The 19,921-nt window shown below is 40.1% G+C and overlaps 1 protein-coding gene and 2 long non-coding RNA genes across 22 annotated transcripts in view; 1 reads left to right on the top strand and 2 right to left on the bottom strand.

The window, feature by feature from the left end:
• LOC121398894 overlaps positions 1 to 19,921 on the top strand; it is a 93,175-nt gene that overhangs the window by 3,784 nt on the left and 69,470 nt on the right. For 16 of the 19 annotated variants that reach the window (XR_005964584.1, XR_005964594.1, XR_005964590.1 and 13 more), the window contains 8 exons: positions 437 to 545; positions 4,501 to 4,835; positions 5,043 to 5,131; positions 5,548 to 5,644; positions 15,794 to 15,862; positions 17,483 to 17,587; positions 18,027 to 18,102; positions 18,634 to 18,767. This is a non-coding gene — a long non-coding RNA (uncharacterized LOC121398894). Of the gene's footprint in view, positions 1 to 436; positions 546 to 2,307; positions 3,316 to 4,500; positions 4,836 to 5,042; positions 5,132 to 5,547; positions 5,645 to 6,499; positions 6,560 to 15,793; positions 15,863 to 17,482; positions 17,588 to 18,026; positions 18,103 to 18,633; positions 18,768 to 19,921 lie in introns of those variants that run through there. The other 3 variants (XR_005964579.1, XR_005964585.1, XR_005964591.1) reach the window with 3 other exon arrangements.
• On the bottom strand, positions 8,436 to 11,269 carry LOC121398886 (serine/threonine-protein kinase 4-like). 2 transcript variants are annotated; one of them, XR_005964572.1, is made up of 6 exons: positions 10,872 to 11,269; positions 10,331 to 10,385; positions 10,070 to 10,142; positions 9,419 to 9,594; positions 8,966 to 9,156; positions 8,436 to 8,521 (listed from the first exon to the last, which is right to left on the bottom strand). XR_005964572.1 is itself a non-coding variant. In XM_041578444.1 (5 exons), exons 1-5 carry the CDS (start codon positions 10,923 to 10,925, stop codon positions 9,041 to 9,043), a joined length of 474 nt encoding a protein of 157 aa, XP_041434378.1. In that variant the 5' UTR covers positions 10,926 to 11,269; the 3' UTR covers positions 8,893 to 9,040. The 2 variants fall into 2 exon arrangements, 1 of the variants encoding a protein (XP_041434378.1); XM_041578444.1 differs by lacking the exon at positions 8,436 to 8,521 and having other exon boundaries at positions 8,893 to 9,156.
• On the bottom strand, positions 11,302 to 11,873 carry LOC121398908. Its single transcript, XR_005964611.1, has 2 exons — positions 11,778 to 11,873; positions 11,302 to 11,684 (listed from the first exon to the last, which is right to left on the bottom strand). It is a non-coding gene; the product is annotated as an uncharacterized LOC121398908 (long non-coding RNA).

Below are 19,921 nucleotides of genomic sequence, written 5' to 3'. Positions count from 1 at the left end.
AAATGCAAAATGTGTTGAGAATCTTTCAATAAGAATTTTAATCAGTTACATAGTTTTGAAGGTGTAAATGTGCATAGTGAGTAAAATTGGCTGTCCGTCCATCCCTGCTATGATGGGGAAACCAGGAAGGTTAATGGCATTTTTGTGAATGACAATATCCAGGGAAAAGTCATGCATTTCATGGGAATCTGTTCTCCGTAAAAGTACTTATTTCTCCTCCAAAACATCAGGGGAAGTGTAAGAATTGGATAAAAGGATCAGATGTACATGTGGGGTTCAGAGCTACTTATTGGGGTGTGACTGTGGGATGCAGTCTATAAGTCAGACTTATAGAGAAGAAGCCAAAAAGTGAGAACCAGGGAACCTAGGCCTACAAAAATGTAAGGATTATCTGGGTCTTTACAGTATCTTACCATGTCTCTTTATTTGTGTTTAGGAGATGCCTTTAAATGAAATCCAAGTGATGAACCAGTTGGATCACCCTTATATCATGCAGATGTTTGATGAGGTGGAGATGCCCAATGAGATCTTTTTCATTCTAGAAAGTAAGTGGAGATCATTGTTTTCCCACTAGTTATACAATGGTTGTTTATATACTTGTGCTTTCCCTGCCCCTGCTGATGATGTAGGAGAAGTGGCTGCCCAGGTATATAAATCCATATTGTGGCCTGAGAAAGGCACAGGTTGGGTTAGGTCAAAGGATTATAAACATTCAACAGCGCATTGCTAGTCCCTACCCGTTAATGGAGGTGGATGAAATGGTGTATGTGCACCAGTACTGTGAGGGCATCTTCTACATGCATCAGATGTATGTCCTACATACATAGATACATACATAGATGTATGTCCTACAACCTCACGGTTAAAATATATATAACCACGTATTCAAGGAACCAGCACTCCCATATAAAACTTCAATTGTTTATTGTGTTGTACCAATTTAGATCCAGTTACAGTATGTACAGGAGAAAGGTCCTAACAAGGACCGAAACGTTGGACATTGGTACAACACAATAAACAATTGAAGTTTTATATGGGAGTGCTGGTTCCTTCAATACGTGGTTTTGTATATATATATAGATGGACTCGCACACCATTTTACAGTGAATAAAACAGTGTTATTTTATTCTTGATTGCATTTCCAACGTTTCGGCCCCTATTAGGGCCTTTATCAAGGATACAGTGCATGTTAACAAGTGACTACTTATATACCATTTAAAATTGGCGCCAAGTATGATGTCATAGACAGTGCTAGACATTCCAGAACAAGCTTACAACATTGTACATATTTAAAGTGCAGTACCTATATTCCACCACAAGATGCCAGTGCTGTGCAAGTGCTTGAAGTGCTCGTAAATGTGTTACAAAAGTGTTCATTCGTCCATGCCCCACCAGGACGACCAATTATTTCATCCAATGGTTCGTTAAATGAGAATATTGCAGAATTTGTCGATTACCTCCTCCAGCCATGTATACAGCAGATTGGGAGCTATCTGAAGGATACAAATCATTTTTTGTAGTCAGAAGTATTGATATACCGGTGACTAATTTTGTTCTAGTAACAATGGATGTGCAAAGTCTTTACACTTGTATCCCACATGAGGGTGGCATTGAAGCGGTTTCCATGATGATTAATGAGAATCAGTGCTATAAGGGGCCCCCTTGTGAATTTTTGCTGTCCCTGTTGCGGTTTATTCTTTATAAAAACTACCTCAAATTCGAGAAGCAATACTTTATACAACGCACGGGGACAGCAATGGGAATTAAAGTGGCTCCAGCTTACGCAAATTCTTTTATGCATGTGTATGAAAATGAATGCATACTAAACCGTCCTTCATTCAAAAAATATGGCGCCTTCCACAGGCGCTATATTGATGATATCTTCTATGTTTGTACAGGTCCCATTACAGATTTGGAACACATGGTGAGCCATTTAAATTATTTAAACAATCCGGTGAAATTCACACTTAATTATAATGCAAATAGCATTGAATTTTTGGATGTGAAAATTTATAAAGGAGCCACTAAATTAGAGACCTGTCTATATGTGAAACCCACAGATAGAAATACCATTCTACATTATCAGAGTTGCCATCCAAAGCATTTATTGAACTCTCTACCTAAGTCACAAATGCTTAGAGTGATACGTATAACCAGTGAGAAAGATAAACGGGAGGAGGATTTAAATATCATGGCCAATAAGTTCTTGTTAAGGGGCTATCCTCCTGAACTGGTCCTTGACACAAATGGGCACTAGATCTTGACCTAGGGGGCAGCACGCAACAACTGACTCCAACACACACCGTACGAACCCCAAGAAAAGGGAACTCGAATGAGAATCAAATTTATTATGTAAGTCAATACGGTGAAGGTTCAGACTTTATACGTAAATGTGTACTCAAACACTGGCCATTAGTAGCAAGTGATGAGAATGTTTGCAAAAAGCTGCCGTACCAACCAAGGTTTAGTTATCAAAGAGGGAAATCTCTAAAAGATATTTTGAGTCCATCTGATCCTACTGATAATTATGCTAGTCCACCCATACAGCATTTTTTGGTCCAGCGTCCAGGGGTCTTTAAGTGCAGTGGCTGCATTATGTGCAGCAGTCTGATTCTGGGCAATCAGTTTTCACATCCTAGGACAGGTAAAACATATGAAATAAAGCAATGACTTGTTCATCTACAATGGTGGTCTATATGATTAAATGCCCGTGCAGACTTATTTACTGTGGTAAAACAGTCAGGATGCTCAAGGAACGCATTGGAATGCACAGGGCCAGTATCAGGGCAGCGTTTGACCCTGATAGAGAAATTAAGGCCAAAAATAAAAAACAAGACATATCCCAACAGTTAGTGGCCAAACATTGGGCGGAAGCAAAGCAAAGTCCAGCGGCTTTCAGGTGCATGCCCATTGAACAAGTACCAGCTAGGGTGAGAGGTGGAAATTTTGACAATACCTTACTAAGAAGAGAGGCTTTTTGGTTCCATGAGCTAGATTGCGTAAGTCCTAAGGGACTTAACGGACAACTGGTGTTAAGCTGTTTTCTTACCTGACTCCTAACTCTCATACGGACACACTGAGACAGAATGATGTGATTGAGATTCATAAAGAAAATAATACTAAATTGCCTTATAGCTTGAATGGCATTTGTTGTAACATTGTGAATGTAATTCTGTCAAGGTGAAACTAAGTATCTATCTTTTGTACAAATTTGCAGGCCTATGGAAAAAGACTTAGTCGAATGGACACTTTTGTAACACATTTACGAGCACTTCAAGCACTTGCACAGCACTGGCATCTTGTGGTGGAATATAGGTACTGCACTTTAAATATGTACAGTGTAAGTTTGTTCTGGAATGTCTAGCACTGTCTATGACGTCATACTTGGCGCCAATTTTAAATAGTATATAAGTAGTCACTTGTTAACATGCACTGTATACTTGATAAAGGCCCTAATGGGGGGCGAAACGTTGGAAATGCAATCAAGAATAAAATAACACTGTTTTATTCACTGTAAAATGGTGTGCGAGTCCATCTATTTTGCTGTACAACGGAAATTGACCAACGCACCCGAAGTAACTAAAAATCTGGTAATAGTGCATATATATATATATATATATATATATAAAATCAATGAACCACCTGGAGAGACACCCGGAGCTGCTGGTCTTATATATATAGATATATAGATATATAGATATATAGATATATATATATATATATATATATATATATATATATATATATATATATATATATATATATATATATATATAAAATATCCAGAATCCATATTTCGAGCGCACTCCATACATAAATTGCAGGACCCAGGTGCTACCTTAAGAGGCTGTGTTATCAATCAATCTATGAAGTCAGGTGCACACAGGGATTTAAATAGTTAAAATGTCCACATTTTATTTAAATACTTTTAAAAAACAGAACTGGTCGACGTTTCGGTCTTTCTCTAAGAGCTTTCTCAAGACCCTGTTCACAGTACCAAAGGTATTCCTTAAATAGATAAAACTTATGACACTTACCCCAAAGAACACACCCACCAGAACCCAAATGAGTTTTGCCCTTTGAATTGTTTTTTGAATCAAGGGTAACTTGCTGTTAAAATGTTACAAATCTGCTATGATGTTGCAACTGCTATGATTTTGTTTCTGCAGAAGTCTGTTTGGTTACTTGGGTTTTAAAGTTGTTTTAACTATGTGTTACTATTTGGTGTAAATCAATTACTGATTGTATACGTATTGGCAATTATTTATCTGTTTTTTGGTGCAGGTTACTTTCAGTCACATGTTCTGGTGAGTGTGTTCTTTGGGGTGAGTGTCATAAGTTTTATCTATTTAAAGGACCAGTAACATCAAAAAAATTTTTTTAAAAATTCGTTAGTATACAATGAAAAATAAACATCAAGACAAATTAAACTTTAAAACAGCAAAGCCTTTATTAAGAAATAACTTACCGAAACTCCACTTCCTGTCCTCTTCAAAACAGGCGACACGGCGACCATCCATGCTGCAGTGTTTGATTTCTCCTCCCTGGCTACTGACAGCATGTGAAGGAGGCTGTGGGGGCTGCCGCTGGACATGCTGCTGCTGTTTGGCCTCTCTATCTGGGCACGGCGCTGAGTGCAGGAGACATAGCCTGCGGAAGAGAAGATATTCTGAAGCCGAACCCCTCTTTGCTTTCCCTTTAGCCACACTAACAGCCGACCCCTCAGTCCTCGGAAACTACAGAGCCAGATGAAGAAGTCACTCGATTCCTCTGTATCGCTGGTACCTGCTAATTATTTTTCCCTGAACTGCAGCCCGCAGCGGTAAAACCTACTGGTAAGCATCTTTATGGGGCATCTTGCTCTTCATTTTAGGAGATTGAAATTACGGAAAGGCTGTGTCCCATAGACTCCATTTTATCCAAATAAGCCAAAATTTTAAAAATGATTCCCTATTTCTCTGTAACAATACAACAGTACAATAGCTTGTACTTGATCCCAACTAAAATATAATTAATCCTTTAAAATTATCCTTTATTTTAAGGCAGCATTAAGGATTTGGATTTTCAAGCATGACTTGGGACACAACAGCCAAGCATACGACGCATTAACTCAAATCCCAGATCCTCGCAGGTACGACTCCCGTGACAAGTTCACTTTAAGTCTAGTTGCATAACATGCATTGTAAATCCAAATAGTTATACATTATCCTCTCCTTTTGCCAGTTTACCAAAGAAGCAGATCTTTGTCCAGTTTGCTCACTATTGCCCACCTATCAGATCAGACATGGGCTTTTTTATTGTGCTCGTCCTTAGACTGCATACACAGGCCAAGGAAGTTTTTGTCCAAGTGGAGTTTCAGCCCAGCCAGAACAATACCCGGATAATCAGGAAAATGTAAACATTGTAGCACCATATAAAGCCCAGTAAAGTTTTGCATTAGTGGAAGAGCATGTTCCATTTGGGTAGGAGAGGAGGGTTGGCCAAGGGACCCTGCCTTTAATGCTAGAGTCAATCTTGCTGTTTAATAATTATATTTTCATCTTTCAGGCAACGGGACTGTTTACGGCATCTCATAGTGGTTCTGTGTGAGAGCTCCCAGCTGCAGGACCTTGTAGAGTTTCCATATGTAAATCACCATAATGAGGTAACTGCCCATTTCTTTTCTGTCCTGGGGGGGCACTTGCACAGTGAGCAGACGCTTCACTTTCTTCATGAAGTCTCACTTAAATATGCCTTAGGTAGGTTGTAGTTATCATTGAATCTCATGCTCGTGCCGTTGACTTAATGACCCACAACTACTGTGTGAACTCCTGTATGAGTTCCATATATACCGACACAACTACAATTCTCTTCTGGCTAACTGAATGATAACATTATATTCCTGACATGCCCTGATACCTTCCTGGTCAGTACATGATGCATATGTGACAGCTGGAATATGACAGGAGTAAGACTATATAATATTATAGATCTATATATAATGCTGCCATTTGTGTATAGCGGTTTGTTTCCCATAAATTTGGGGAGGCCCATTTATCAAAGGTCGAATTTCGAATTCATGTGAGTTTTTTTTTTAACTCTAATAAATTCGAATATACTCGAAATTTGATTGGGAAAAATCAATATCGAATATCTAAAACTTGAACTAATATTACCGACCCGAAACCTCTAATCAAATTCGACTAAACTCGAACCGAGTTTTTTCTCTGAAAAAAACTTGAATTTCAGGAAGACTATTAACATCTTCAAAGGGACTCAGAGCAGAATTACTTGGTGTATTTATATAGACCTTTCTGATAAAGCTTACTTAGTTTTAGCCTTTCCTTCTCCTTTAAGGCACTATCCATATAGAGTGTCTGTTTCCCTCTGCATACCTACTGATGACTTTATTGCCTCCTGAACTGAACCAACTGTGCTTGTGCCACTGTGATAAGAAAATCAGTTCTACTGGAGAAGCCATGCGCTGTATAAAGGATAGCAATGATGTTTCTTTCCCCAGGCTCCTCTCAGTTGGTCTGGTTCCCTTATTCAGCTATTGACCATCTCCGGCAGACTCTGGGTGAGAATGAAAGTAACTGGCACAATCAGGCTGTTAAGATTTCTGCTTTCCTCCCTGTCTCATGTTGAAGGGGTTGTTCACCTTTAAATTAACTTTTGGTATGATGTAGAGAGTGATATTCTGAGACAATTTGCAATTGGTTTTCATGTTTTATTATTTTTTATTATTTGTGGATTTTCAGTTATTTAGCTTTTTATTCAGCAGCTCTCCAGTTTGCAGTTTCAGCCATCTGGTCCAAATTACCCTAGCAAGCATGCATTGAATTGAATAAGAGACTGGAATATGAATATATTCCTGTCTACCACCCTGTCTCTTAAAGGGCAAGTAAATCCTGGACTAAACATAAACTGCATGGATTAATATCAGGGCAGGGGGGCTGCTGTACTGACTATATATCATTTGTATGGGATTGATTGACCAAACGTCTGACATCAGTGCAGATCAGTAGGACTGGGTCCAGACATGGCTTATCCCCTTCTTATATTTATTCATCCTTAGCATCTCCTTTCACCAATTTCTCCCACCCTTGCCTCTTGATTCCACCTTCACTTTTCAGTGACCCTTTTCCCTTGCACTAGAGGTCTCCCTCCTCTGTAATGTTCCCTGGCAATACTATAGAACTATAAAAAATGCAAGAACACCAATGAAATGTGTATTAACATATTTATTTATAAATTGGATGTTATATTTATGCATTTTAGATGAATTCATACTAATTTAAGTTGGGAAGGACTCACATCCATTAGGTTCAAGTTTTAGTATAAAAGGGATCTTCCTATTTAGTAGTTGATCCAGAGGAAGGCAAAAACCCCATCTGAAGCCAGAGCCAATTTGCCTCAGAGGGGGAAAAATTCCTTCCTGACTCCCAACGGGCAATCGGACAAGTCCCTGGATCAACTTGTACTATGAGTTTATGTGAGTATCAGTACTAAGAGTTTATGTCAGGGTTTAGAGTGGGAGATGTGACTAGTTGTTGAGTTGAAGGCTTGAAAGGATAGAATTTAGAAAGGAATGAATTTGAACAGAAGAAACCATTGATGATATCTAGTATAGGTAAATCTAAAAACAACTGGACTTGCTGATTAATCAATGAAGACGTTTCAGTACTCATCCAGTTCAACCAGTCAGTTGAACTGAAGAAGCTGCTCGGATGAGTAGTGAAACATCTTCATTGATTACTCAGCAAGTCCAGTTGTTTTTAGATTTACCTATACTAGATATACCATGACCTGGATGAATGAAAAGCTTCATAGTCAAACCACTGAGGAATTGTTGTTAGGAGATTGCAGGGGGGGAGGCAAAAGAAAAAAATGGAGAAGAGAAGCCTCTGCGTAGAGGGCATCATTTTAGTGTGTGCTGTGTGGTGGTGACTAAATGGAGGTGTAGTAAGAAGGGCAAGGATTAAAAGATATTTTAAAGAGGAGAAACTCTTGATGATATGTAAATAAAAGAAGATATTGGTGGAGGTGTGTTAGCAGAAGGACAGAGCTTGCGGTTAGAGGTAAAATATGGAATAAGGGCTCGTGATGGAGCTAAAGTTAAATTAAAAGTCCTTGGGTAGATTGGTAATTGGATACTAATGAAAACTAAGGTCCTAATAGTGGAGCTATGGTGTTTGAAAATGTGAATGCTGCTGGAGCTGTAGAGGTAGATATGAATGTTGGAGCTATGGTTCTGTGAAATGTAGATGCTTAAGGCAAGATGTTGGGGTTGTAGTAGTCTGCAAAAAAAGGAAGATGGATGGAACTATGGCACCTCAAACTGAGGTGGAGATGTGTGTGGGTGGAGTGAGGTAAAATGAAGCAAAGACTCCACTGGTGGAGATGTGGTGGTCTGAAAAGAATATGATCGAGGAGATAAAGTCCCTGCTGGTGTTGTTGCAGGAATCTTGAAGTTACCACTTGCTGAACTGCATCAGCTTGAAAGGAGATGTTGCTGGTGGAGCTGCAGACGCCACTGGATCTGTATGAGACAAAAATATCAGTCAGTAATAGATCATCATTAATTCTCATTCAGAGGCATGGCATTTATGCACACGCCTTATTCATTAGGGGTTCCATCATGTTAGGGAGTTTTTCTCCTAGGCTGATGCTCCTTTTAGAAATAAATGCACTGGCTATGGGAATAAGAAATAATGCCTGAGCCTTCTCAATCACATTCTACCCTGTTGTGTTATTGTGTGGCTGCTGCAGTGAGGCTATTGTACATCAGCACAGAAAACCTTGATTTTGGGGAGGATTATGACCAAGAATTGTAAACTTGAGCATCTTCTAGCCGAAACCCACCTCTTGTGCACAGTGAGGATTCGGGTCCTACCAATGTAGACACTCACCAGGCAGCAGGGGATCAAATTGTTATTTGTCTACCAGCTGAGAACTATTATACTGAATGGAGATGGGACCTTACCCTGTGGATGTTTCTTTTTCCTTGGCTGTGATTTAGGAAACTGATTCTGGGCTGTTGATGTTATTGGCCACAATATCAATAACAGGAGAAGCCTTCCAGGGCCATTTGCAGAGCTGCTTCTTGTTCTGCCGATGTCTGTGTGCAGAAGTCACAAGCACGCCGCAGCTTTGAGAGAGCAACTCCCTTCAGTCCTGTAGAGGGAAAAATCATATTTGTGATTCATGAATACTAATTAGAGCTTGTATATGATTCATAAACAAAAAAATAAAGACTGAAGACCAAATACAAATTGTCTTACAACACCATTGTCACCATTATCCTAAAATTTTATATTAAGTACCCCTTAAAACATGTTTATTATTCCCAGTGTGATTATAATAAAAGCAACTCTTGCAGCTGTTGAGTTACACTGTGAGATGATGCAGTCGTATCAAATATAATGGATTCCCTCACCTTTCTTGGCCGGCAAGTTCTGCAGAGTCCGGAGATGTTCTTCTATCTCAGCCCTGACGATCTTCTTAGGTGGTATTTGGGTGACGAATGGGTGCTGCAGGAGTTCTTCAGCACTCGCTCTCTCCGAAGGATCCTTTTTCAGACAGGACTCCAAGAAGGACACAAAATGCTGTGACCTGGGAAAACCAGAGATTTTAGCTTTAGCTAGCAAAAAAAATCCCCAGATTTCCAGATTCCAGAAGCTTTTACCCAGTAACCATTAGCTATACCCCAGAATATACATATATTTTGCAGTCTATCTGTCTATCTATCTATCTATCTATCTATCTATCTATCTATCTATCCATCCCTCTCTCTCTCCCTCTCCCTCTCCCTCACCCCAGTAACCATTAGCTATACCCCAGAATATACATATATTTTGCAGTCTATCTGTCTATCTATCGTCTATTTATCATCTATCTATCTATCGTATATTTTTCTATCCCTCTCGCATCTAGCTATCTATATGTCTGTCTGTCTATCATCTATCTATCCATCCCTCTCTCTCTCCCTCTCCCTCTCCCTCACCCCAGTAACCATTAGCTATACCCCAGAATATACATGTATTTTGCAGTATATCTGTCTATCTGACACGAGCTGGGACAGACTCACCAGGTGTTCGATTGAAGCTTCGGTGGTTGGGCTTCAATTATCAGGTCCTCAACTGGATATTGCCCTGTGTATGCTGAAATTGAAAAACATATACATCAGGTTCATCAAACATGTCTAGAAGTTATTTATTTATTTAATCTATAGAAAAAGTTATTTTTTGCTGGAAATAGCAAATCATCCCAAATTCCTCCCATTCTGATATAGAACCTTTGCTGCTCAATGTATAAAATAAAGTAGCCATAATTGTTGTGATTCACTTACGTGGTTTTCCTTCAGCCATTTCGATGGCGGTTATCCCCAGCGACCAGATGTCACACTGCAAAAGACACACCAAAGAGCATTAGAAGGAGAGAATTGGGTTAGTGGGTGTTTAATAAAATCTAAGTAAAAAGGCTGCACTTCTCTTTTAGAAACATATACATATATTATCATGGGTGCAAAAATGCCATTCTCCTTAGCTCAATTATGGCTAAAACAGAACAGAAAACAACTTCTAAAATAGCCCAATGCACCCCCTAGTAAATGAACACACCATGGTATATGTAAAAGTAAAAAAAAATGCTTTATTATATATAAAAGTGTATACAGCAATATACAAACAATAGCAGTTACAGTACATAACACCAGTTTCACAATGCAAATGAGCAAATATATTAAAGTAGACACATTGTGCACAAAGTTAAGAGACCCAACGTTTCGGAAAAACTCTTTTCTCTCCATGAGAAAATAACTGCTTCTATGTCCCATTAACACTGATAAGTAACTGCTCCGTGTTGTTACAAGTATTATAAGTACAACATACTTTGGTGTCGTACGCCAGGCGCTGGCCCTTCTGCCTTATGGCCTCGGGTGCCATCCAATGTGGTGTCCCTTCCGCTTCGTGGCACAACCCAGTTTGCGGGTCCAGGTCCCAGCTGTGTCCAAAGTCGACTGAAATGACAGATAGAATCCATTAATGGAAAATAACTTGTTTAACCAAATAAGATAGAAACCTGAATTATGAAACCCCCTGACTCCATATTCACAGAAGCTCCCCACCATCCATTACTCTTATAACTGTAAGTTTTACTCACTGATCTTCACTTTGGCCGTCTCTGTGAGCATGATGTTCGGGCTCTTGATGTCTTTATGAACGGCCCCGTTCTTGTGGATGTGGTGCAGCCCCTGGGGAGATTGAGATGTAGGTTATAAGATTATAAACATTCCCAACAAAGAGATTGTATACATAATTGATGCAATTAAAGAAGAGTCCTTAAGGGGTAAATCTGGCCTTACCTTTAAAACCTCCTTGCAGACATAGCCAATCCAGGTCTCCTTCAGGGATTGGCCATTGGTCTTACTGATGAGGTTGTACAGAGAGCCTCCACCACAGTATTCAAGAACAATCTGCAATATATAGAAATTATTTCAGGTCATGTATTCTGTCACTTCCAGTGGAGATTGTTTTGGCACAAGAGGAATGAACACGATACAGTAAATCATTTCTTACTTCCAAGAGCTCCGATGAGCACTCCGTGAGTGGAGCCCTGTAGTAGGCTCCATAGTAAGAGGCGATGTTCTTGTGGCCTCCGAACTGCTGGAGAAACTTCAGCTCCCTGCAGACTGACTCTTCATCCTGGAGTGGAATAATAGAAATCCCTTTAGTTCACATAGGCAACTACACAAATAGGATTGATATATAGTGATTGGAATTATAAAGATACAGTACTCGGCTGATGTTGGCGATCTTCACCGCTACCACGCCTCTACGATGGTGTCGTCCCTGTAATACAGACAGAAAGGTTGACTTATATACAAGTAGGAAAGAGAGGGTATAATGCAGCCCCCAAACCAGAAGCTTGATATGTCTGCCTAAATCATTGTGTGATTGTGTGTAGTGATCACAATCTTGTTCAGTTCCCCTACTCTCTAGGAATTGGTTGGTAAACTTACCTTGTAGACGTCTCCAGTGCCGCCCACTCCAGCAAGCACATCCTTGGTCAGCCGACCATCAGGAGGCTGGAAAATAAAATAGAAAAAAGAAGGATTTTATTGATAACATAATATTCCCCAGGGTACAAAACATGTCTCACTTCCGGCAGTAGCGGCGAGTGTTTTACCCTCCTTTCTACTCACCTCATAAGTCTCGGAGAGGGTTCTGGATTCCGCCTGTGGCTGAAGGAGAAGAGAAAGAGTCTATTACATTCTATACTTTATCTGTACCTGTTCTCTATTCAGCAAAACCCTAAATTCAGCTAAAACAGTAGCAGTTGACTTACCTTCCTCCAGGGGGCGCAGAATAGCATTGCGCCTAAGTTTTTTAGCTCTTAAAAGAGCTGTTGGGTTATAAAGAGATATCAGCTGACGTCAAAGGAAGATGTTATATCCAAACGCCAAAAATCAGATGGAATATCACTGAATATCTCTAAAACAATCGCTGTGAAATCACTCGGAAAATCACTCTGAAAATCGCTTCGAAAACGCTGTGAAAACGCTTCGTCGCTCGCAAAATTCACTGTGTGGGGAAACAGAAAGAAAGAAGAGATTGTAAGCTCACATGCACCAGTCCTCTCTGCTATACATATCAGGATTCACTGCCTTATATAAGTATTCACACCCTCAACCAATTCTCCCATTGTACAAAAACAAACCCTAAACTTATATATATTGTTTATCTGTTTTATCTGTTATTTTTATTCTGACCATTAATTCTAAAATCTGATTTCCACTGGCAAAAAACAAAATTAACCATCAGTTTTTTCTTTTGCTTCAACAGCATTAAAGCAAAGTTCCCCTTTAAATGAAATGAAATTAAATTTGTAGAAGACCACAAGCTGCAGGTCTGACAAGGGATGCTGGGATGTGTAGGTCAGTAACAGTTAGAATACCAAAAGCTGCAGGTCTGACAAGGGATGCTGGGATTTGTAGTTCAGTAACAGTTAGAAGACCAAAAGCTGCAGGTCTGACGAGGGATGCTGGGATTTGAAGGTCAGTAACTGTACTGTTAGAAGATTATAGGATACAGGTCTGACAAGGGATTCTGGGATTTGTACTATAGGCTACAGGTCTGACAAGGGATGCTGGGACTTTTAGGTCAGTAACATTTAGAAGATTATAGGCTACAGGTCTGACAAGGGATGCTGGGATTTGTACTATAGGCTACAGGTCTGACAAGGGATGCTGGGACTTTTTGGTCAGTAACATTTAGAAGATTATAGGCTACAGGTCTGACAAGGGATGCTGGGATTTGTACTTTAGGCGACAGGTCTGACACGGGATGCTGGGATTTGTAGTTCAGTAACAGTTAGAAGACCACAATCGGCAGGTCTGACAAGGGATGCTGGGATTTGTACTATAGGCTACAGGTCTGACAAGGGATGCTGGGACTTTTAGGTCAGTAACATTTAGAAGATTATAGGCTACAGGTCTGACAAGGGATGCTGGGATTTGTACTATAGGCTACAGGTCTGACAAGGGATGCTGGGACTTTTTGGTCAGTAACATTTAGAAGATTATAGGCTACAGGTCTGACAAGGGATGCTGGGATTTGTACTTTAGGCGACAGGTCTGACACGGGATGCTGGGATTTGTAGTTCAGTAACAGTTAGAAGACCACAATCGGCAGGTCTGACAAGGGATGCTGGGATTTGTACTATATGCTACAGGTCTGACAAGGGATGCTGGGATTTGTAGTTCAGTTCAGTAACAATAAGAAGACCACAGGCTGCAAGTCTGACAAGGGATGCTGGGACTTTTAGGTCAGTAACATTTAGAAGTTTATAGGCTACAGGTCTGACAAGGGATACTGGGATTTGTACTATAGGCTACAGGTCTGACAAGGGATGCTGGGATTTGTACTACAGGCTACAGGTCTGACAAGAGATGCTGGGATTTGTACTATAGGCTACAGGTCTGACAAGGGATGCTGGGATTTGTAGTTCCGTAACAGTTAGAAGACCCCAAGATGCAGGGCTGACAAGGAATTCTGGGATTTGAAGGTCAGTAACAGTAACAAGATTATAGGCAGCAGGTCTGACAAGGGATTTTGGTATTTTTAGGTCAGTAACAGCTAGAAAACTACAGGCTGTAGGTGTGACAAGGGATGCTGGGAGTTGTACTATAGGCTACAGGTCTGACAAGGGATGCTGGGATTTGTACTATAGTCTAAAGGTCTGACAAGGGATGCTGGGATTTGTAGTTCATTAATAGCTAGAAGACTACAGGCTGCAGGTGTGACAAGGGATGCTGGGACATTCAGGACATGAGTAACAGTGACTGGGAAGTTGCAGCTCCAAAACTTTTTCCTTTAAAGCTTTTTAAGAAGTCAGTTCTATATACAAAGTGAGGTCTAAAGAGAAATATGGATATTAATAGTATTGGAGGGAAAACAGCAAGTGGCCAACTGTCGCTCCAAACACTGGGTGACCCCTGTTATATGGGAACATGGGGATTTCAGACTTTTGCCCTTAATAATTGCTTAACTTTTACTGAAAAGCTTTTTAATAAGTAAATGTTATATACAAAGTGAGATATAGAGAGAAATATGAATATTAATAACATTAGAGGAGAAACCTGAACAGCAAGTGGCCAACTGTCAACTGTCACTCCAAACACTGTCAGTGACCCCTGTTATATGGGAACATGGGAGATTTCAGACTTCTCCCCTTAAGAATTTCTTAACTTTCCCTTAACAGCTTTATTAAGAAGTAAATGTTATATACAAAGTGAGATACAGAGAGAAATATAAATATTAATAGCATTAGAGGAGAAACCTGAACAGCAAATGTCACTCCAGATGTTGCTATAGTGACCCCGTTATATGTTAACATAGGAGATTTCAGACTTTTTATTATTTCTTAACTTGCACTTATTTTAAATATAAAGCAATTGGAATCCCAAATATTATTTTATACTTATTTTAAATATAAAGCAATTGGAATCCCAAATGTTATTTTATACTTTCTGTATTTAGCCTGACAGGTGTGTAGTCTCCCTGCATCCCTGTTCCTTCCCCCAACCCCAACTCTCCTATAATCTATTAAAATGACAAAACCAAGGCTAATATCCCAGGTGCCACCTAGTGACTCAATTTAGTAGTGATTTTCTTCATTTATATCATTATTTTCCATAAATTGTCTCCCAGTGTGTGCTGTGCATCCACTTACCTCTGATCCCAGAAATGAAAGTGAGAAATCCGTTATTTAACGGTTGTCTGTGCGGCCAAATGCCAGGATGTACTTCTGTGTATTTATCCTGAGTTGTCTGTAGTCTGCCTGTTTCCCCATTCCTCCCATAATGATATTTTCTATTAGAATATACACAAAACCAAGGCTAATATCCCAGCCACTAGCCAATGTCACACTCAAATAGTGATTTCCTTAATTTCTGCCATTATTTCCCTTAATGCCCCCTTGTATCAATGCTCCGCTCACCTCTGATCCCAGAATAAGAAAGTGAGTTTACAGCCAATCACATTTTATGTTTATTTCCTGATAGTGATTGGCTGCAAGTTCAGCACATGTTTACATGCTGTTTAGATAAGTGGGACCCCAGTAAGGAGATGTGGGGGTTCAGCTCATGTATCTTTGATAAGGAATATTAATTCTAATGGACAATGTTAGGCTGGGAGAAACAGTCCTGCTCTCTTGCACACCTCAATAAAACCACACTGACAAAAACATGGGACAGATTTATATATTTGAGTTGTCTGCCACATGTCATCTGTCTCCATTTCCTGTTCTTTAGACCAAGTGACCAACGCAGAAAATATTCCCCCGGACCAGAAACCGCTTTCAGAGACTTGTATAAATGCTGGTAAGTGACAAATACTCAGGCTTTTCTGCTGGGAGTGTAAGGGACCTCCGTGCTGAGTGCAGTGCTAATATATTTGCATGTTCTAAAGAAGTATGGGGCGTTTGACTTGCTTTGGTTAGACTTGCTTTTGGGGTGTTGGCTGGACAAAGAGATGGGATGGTGCGCTGAGCTTGACTCTGCAAAGAATTAGGCCAGGGCCATACCCTTTAAGTTGCCACCGAACATGCCTTCAGAAATGTTTTTGAACTAACATAGCTGCTATTGATCCTCATTCTAATTCTCCCCTCATTCTCCTACTTTGACCACACTCTACTTGTGCCTCCTTTGTAATTCCAGGTTGTATTTCCCTGAATGCATTAAAAACACATTTTAGGGTGTGACCTGATAGGGAACTGAAGCCTGTATTTGCTTGTGTGAAAGCAGGGATGTAATGGGCTATCCTCCTCCTCCTCCTCCTACTGTGCTTCTGGCAGGCACCTCACTGCTCATTTGAAACACAGGCAGGAACTGTAGCAACTATAGGATATGAATTTCTTTTAACCCAGAGTGAAACCATATCTGTCAGTGCCAGCAAGTTTGAGGGGTATTTTTATTTATGATTTATCTCATTTAAGATCCCCATGTTTATTGGAAGGGGACCACTGGCTCTATATTGGTACAGGACCCAGTGATGCTGACAGTATTGTTAGATATGCAGTGAAGCAAAGAATTACAAATTGATGGACAATAAGAATTACTCTCCCATTTTGGCATGTTTGACCATTTGGGAGGTTTAGACAGTGTCGGACTGGGACACCAGGGGCCCACCCAAAAACCTTTGACAAGGGCCCACCAATTAATCTTAGACCAGGGGCCCATTATTTTTCTTCCTCTCCTCACTCAACTTCTATTCTCCTAGTCTCTTTTCTTTACATACTATACTCTATTTTTCTATATTTAGCCTATTTGTTCTGATAAAAATAGGGAATGGCCATGGAAAAGGCCAAATGTTTAGCAGCATGAGGGCCCACTGACACCTGAGCCCACCGGGAGTTTTCCCGGTATCCCTGTGGGCCAGTCCGACACTGGTTTAGATAATTCTGAGCCATTAGTGGATTGAGTTGAATGCATTTCTGTTGGTTGTGCTAAAAGAAGCAATGCCACAGCTATTTTCAGCTTGTCTAATTTATTCAGTTAGTTGGGTTGACTTTATGGAGAAATAGTTTGATACCATTTGCATGCACGCTTAATTCTCCGAGTGCCATACTTTATATGGAATTGTGATGCTTCAATTGGTCTGTAATGTGTGTAATATTACCCGTCGGCATTGAGCCCCCATTTTATGATGGCCTTAGTGATTCCCGAGAACTGCGTTATTTTTTTTCAGGTGGCTTTGACTAACAGGAAAAAATGTGGGAGTACAAAGGGCTCCATCGTCCAATCAATGGATAGAATGCTTCTGCATATTTAGATGAAGCATTTTCACATAAGGGCTATTTTATCTTTCGAGACCTATAATGTTTAGGGGTGTTGTTTCCCTTTAAGACAGTGAAATCCTATTGACTGGAATGTTTCTGCCATGTCATAACTTATCTGGCTCTTCTCATTTATCTCTGCTATCACCGTCTCTCCCTACAACAGGTCTGCCAGGCGGATGTCTAAGAAACATCGGCAGAAGATCCTCATAATGCATCTGGAAAAAGAGACCGCACAATCTTAATACTCACCATGCAAAAAACGAAAAGGGTACGTATGCCTATAGGCTAATGAAACTGCATCATCCCCAGTGACCACATTTTCAATTCTTTAGGAATGATTTGTTTCCATTCTTTGCAGGAGCCCAGTAACCCTGGCTGCTTACTTGCAGGAAACTGGGAAATTTCTTGTGCAGCGGAGTTTTAAATTAAATCCATGTCCATCATGGTACTTTGCTGTTAACTTGCAATTGATTTCCTCACATAGTCATCAATGTACTTCGCTCATATTACATACGCAGACAAATTATACTCTCATCGTGGTCTCTGGTCCCCCTGCTTACATCCATCCAGCACTGGCTTAGAATCTACTGTGTTGTGTGTTTCGACCAGTGCAAGTTTGACTTCTGATTCTTCTTGAGAGACGGCACTAAAAAGATGTGACTGTTGGCGTAAGGGGTTCACTGATTTTCTACTACTTTCTTTTGCAGATCCAGTACTAAAGACAGACACGCTCCAGTAATCAGGGGCCAACCCACAAGCAGCCATCATGGCACCACCTCTCCAGTGAGTGCTAATCTCAGCAGTAGATAACTGATAGCAATAGTGTGACACAGCAATAGGGACCTTTTATGATAGGTTGGGACTCTTAACACAACATTATTTATAGCTAATAAACTGTAGGTAACCTAAGGAGGTAAACCTATTTTCAAACTCCCATGAAGCAAGTTGTAGGGATACTGTAGCTCAGCACTGCCCTGCCTTCATGATTTGCACTGTAAACTTACCATAGTGTTGTTCAACCTTAGAGTGGACAAGGGTCCGTTACCTATTTCCATAAGTCAATTAGCAGACTAGTAGTCATCACGACTTTCACTTTCTTCCTTAGTTGGGTGCACGTCCTCCAATGGCCACTTTCCACTGGCAATACTGACAAAGAAGTTAGTCCAGCACCCGCAGTTGATAAAAGACCCGCAGTTGATAAAAGACCGCATGATCTGAAACGTTGCTGTAATCCCCTTGCACCAATAAAGGCTGTTTTATTTAAAACTGTTCTTTGTCACTATTTCCTTTGTCATACAGATTTTTTTTTTTCAGGAGGAGGAACATTCTGGCGAAGTCTAAAAATTCAGTAGAACAAGAGCTTGAGAAAATGCAAGTGCTTCAGAAGGAAATGCTAGAGAGTCTCAAGAAAAATGAGCATTCCATGAAAGTTGCCATATCTGGAGCAGGTGTGTACATATTAGTGAGAGTAACTATATTTCCCTGATCCAATACAACATGAAAATTTGGCTTAATTCTTTCTAAATAAGTCTGTCTCCTGCCCTTCCAATACTGGACCTTTGTAAAGAGACGTTAGATACCATATTTGTTATCCTTGGCATTATCTCTTACCAAATTTGACCATACAATTAACTTCATCTGGGACTACTGGCAACTTTCAAAAGTCAACCATGACTTGCTTTTCATGGAACAAAGGCCCTCAGATTTTTCATCAATGCCTGAGTAACTTTGGATGCAATGATTAACCAGCAACTCCTCTGCATTTGGTACCTCTGACCACCAAGGATCATTATAGGCCTCTTCTATCTTTGTTGTCAATAAAGGAGGGCAGGGGTGCATGAGAAAAAAATCCAACGGCACAGAAAGGGAAAAGTGAACTGGATCAGAGTGAGAGGTAGATAACAAAGAGAGAACAGTGAAACAAATAAAGAAAAGGTGAGGGGATACTAAAACAAGAAAAATAAAAGAAAGCTCTGATAAAGATAAGAGAACTGAGTAAAAATAGAGGCCTGAAAAAGTACTGGCTGTCAATGAACACTTTTCTGTGGGAGAATAGACACTCCCATTCTTCATTTCAACCTAGAGTATCTCATCTGCTCTTACATAATGGTTTTTCAGAGGGGTTTTTCTTTTTTAAGGTTGTTTTTGCATCACTGCCCTTTGCACTGAAGGGGGTATTATTTTAAAAGATTTGTATAAAATGTCTCCTTTAACAGACTATCAGGAAAAAGTGTGGCTTTCCTAAGCTAAATGGTGAATCTGAACATCCTCCATGGTTGCATCTTGCAATACTATGTATTCTGGGCCAGTACCCATTTAAGGTGGGCAGGCTCACTGGTTGGTATGATGGTGCTGGTCATGCCTCTGTATAGTTCATACGTTGGAGGAGCAGTATTTTACCATGTGGCTAAAAATTTGGATTTGTAACTTTGGAGTTGACCACAACATGGCATTGATCTGTCTTGTTATGAGCGTTACCTATCATAGACATTGACTGCTTGCCCATGTTCCAGCTGCATCTTTCTCTCTTTTTTAAATGTAGATAGCCTTTCTGGTTCCATGATTCAAGACGGCTTTGAGCTCCTTGCCTACCCACTAGAAC

Source organism: Xenopus laevis, chromosome 9_10S (genome assembly GCF_017654675.1).
Source record: "Xenopus laevis strain J_2021 chromosome 9_10S, Xenopus_laevis_v10.1, whole genome shotgun sequence".
NCBI classification, from domain to species: Eukaryota; Metazoa; Chordata; class Amphibia; order Anura; family Pipidae; genus Xenopus; species Xenopus laevis.
Note: the sequence above shows the minus strand (reverse complement) of the source record. Positions and strands in the feature narration are given on the sequence as shown.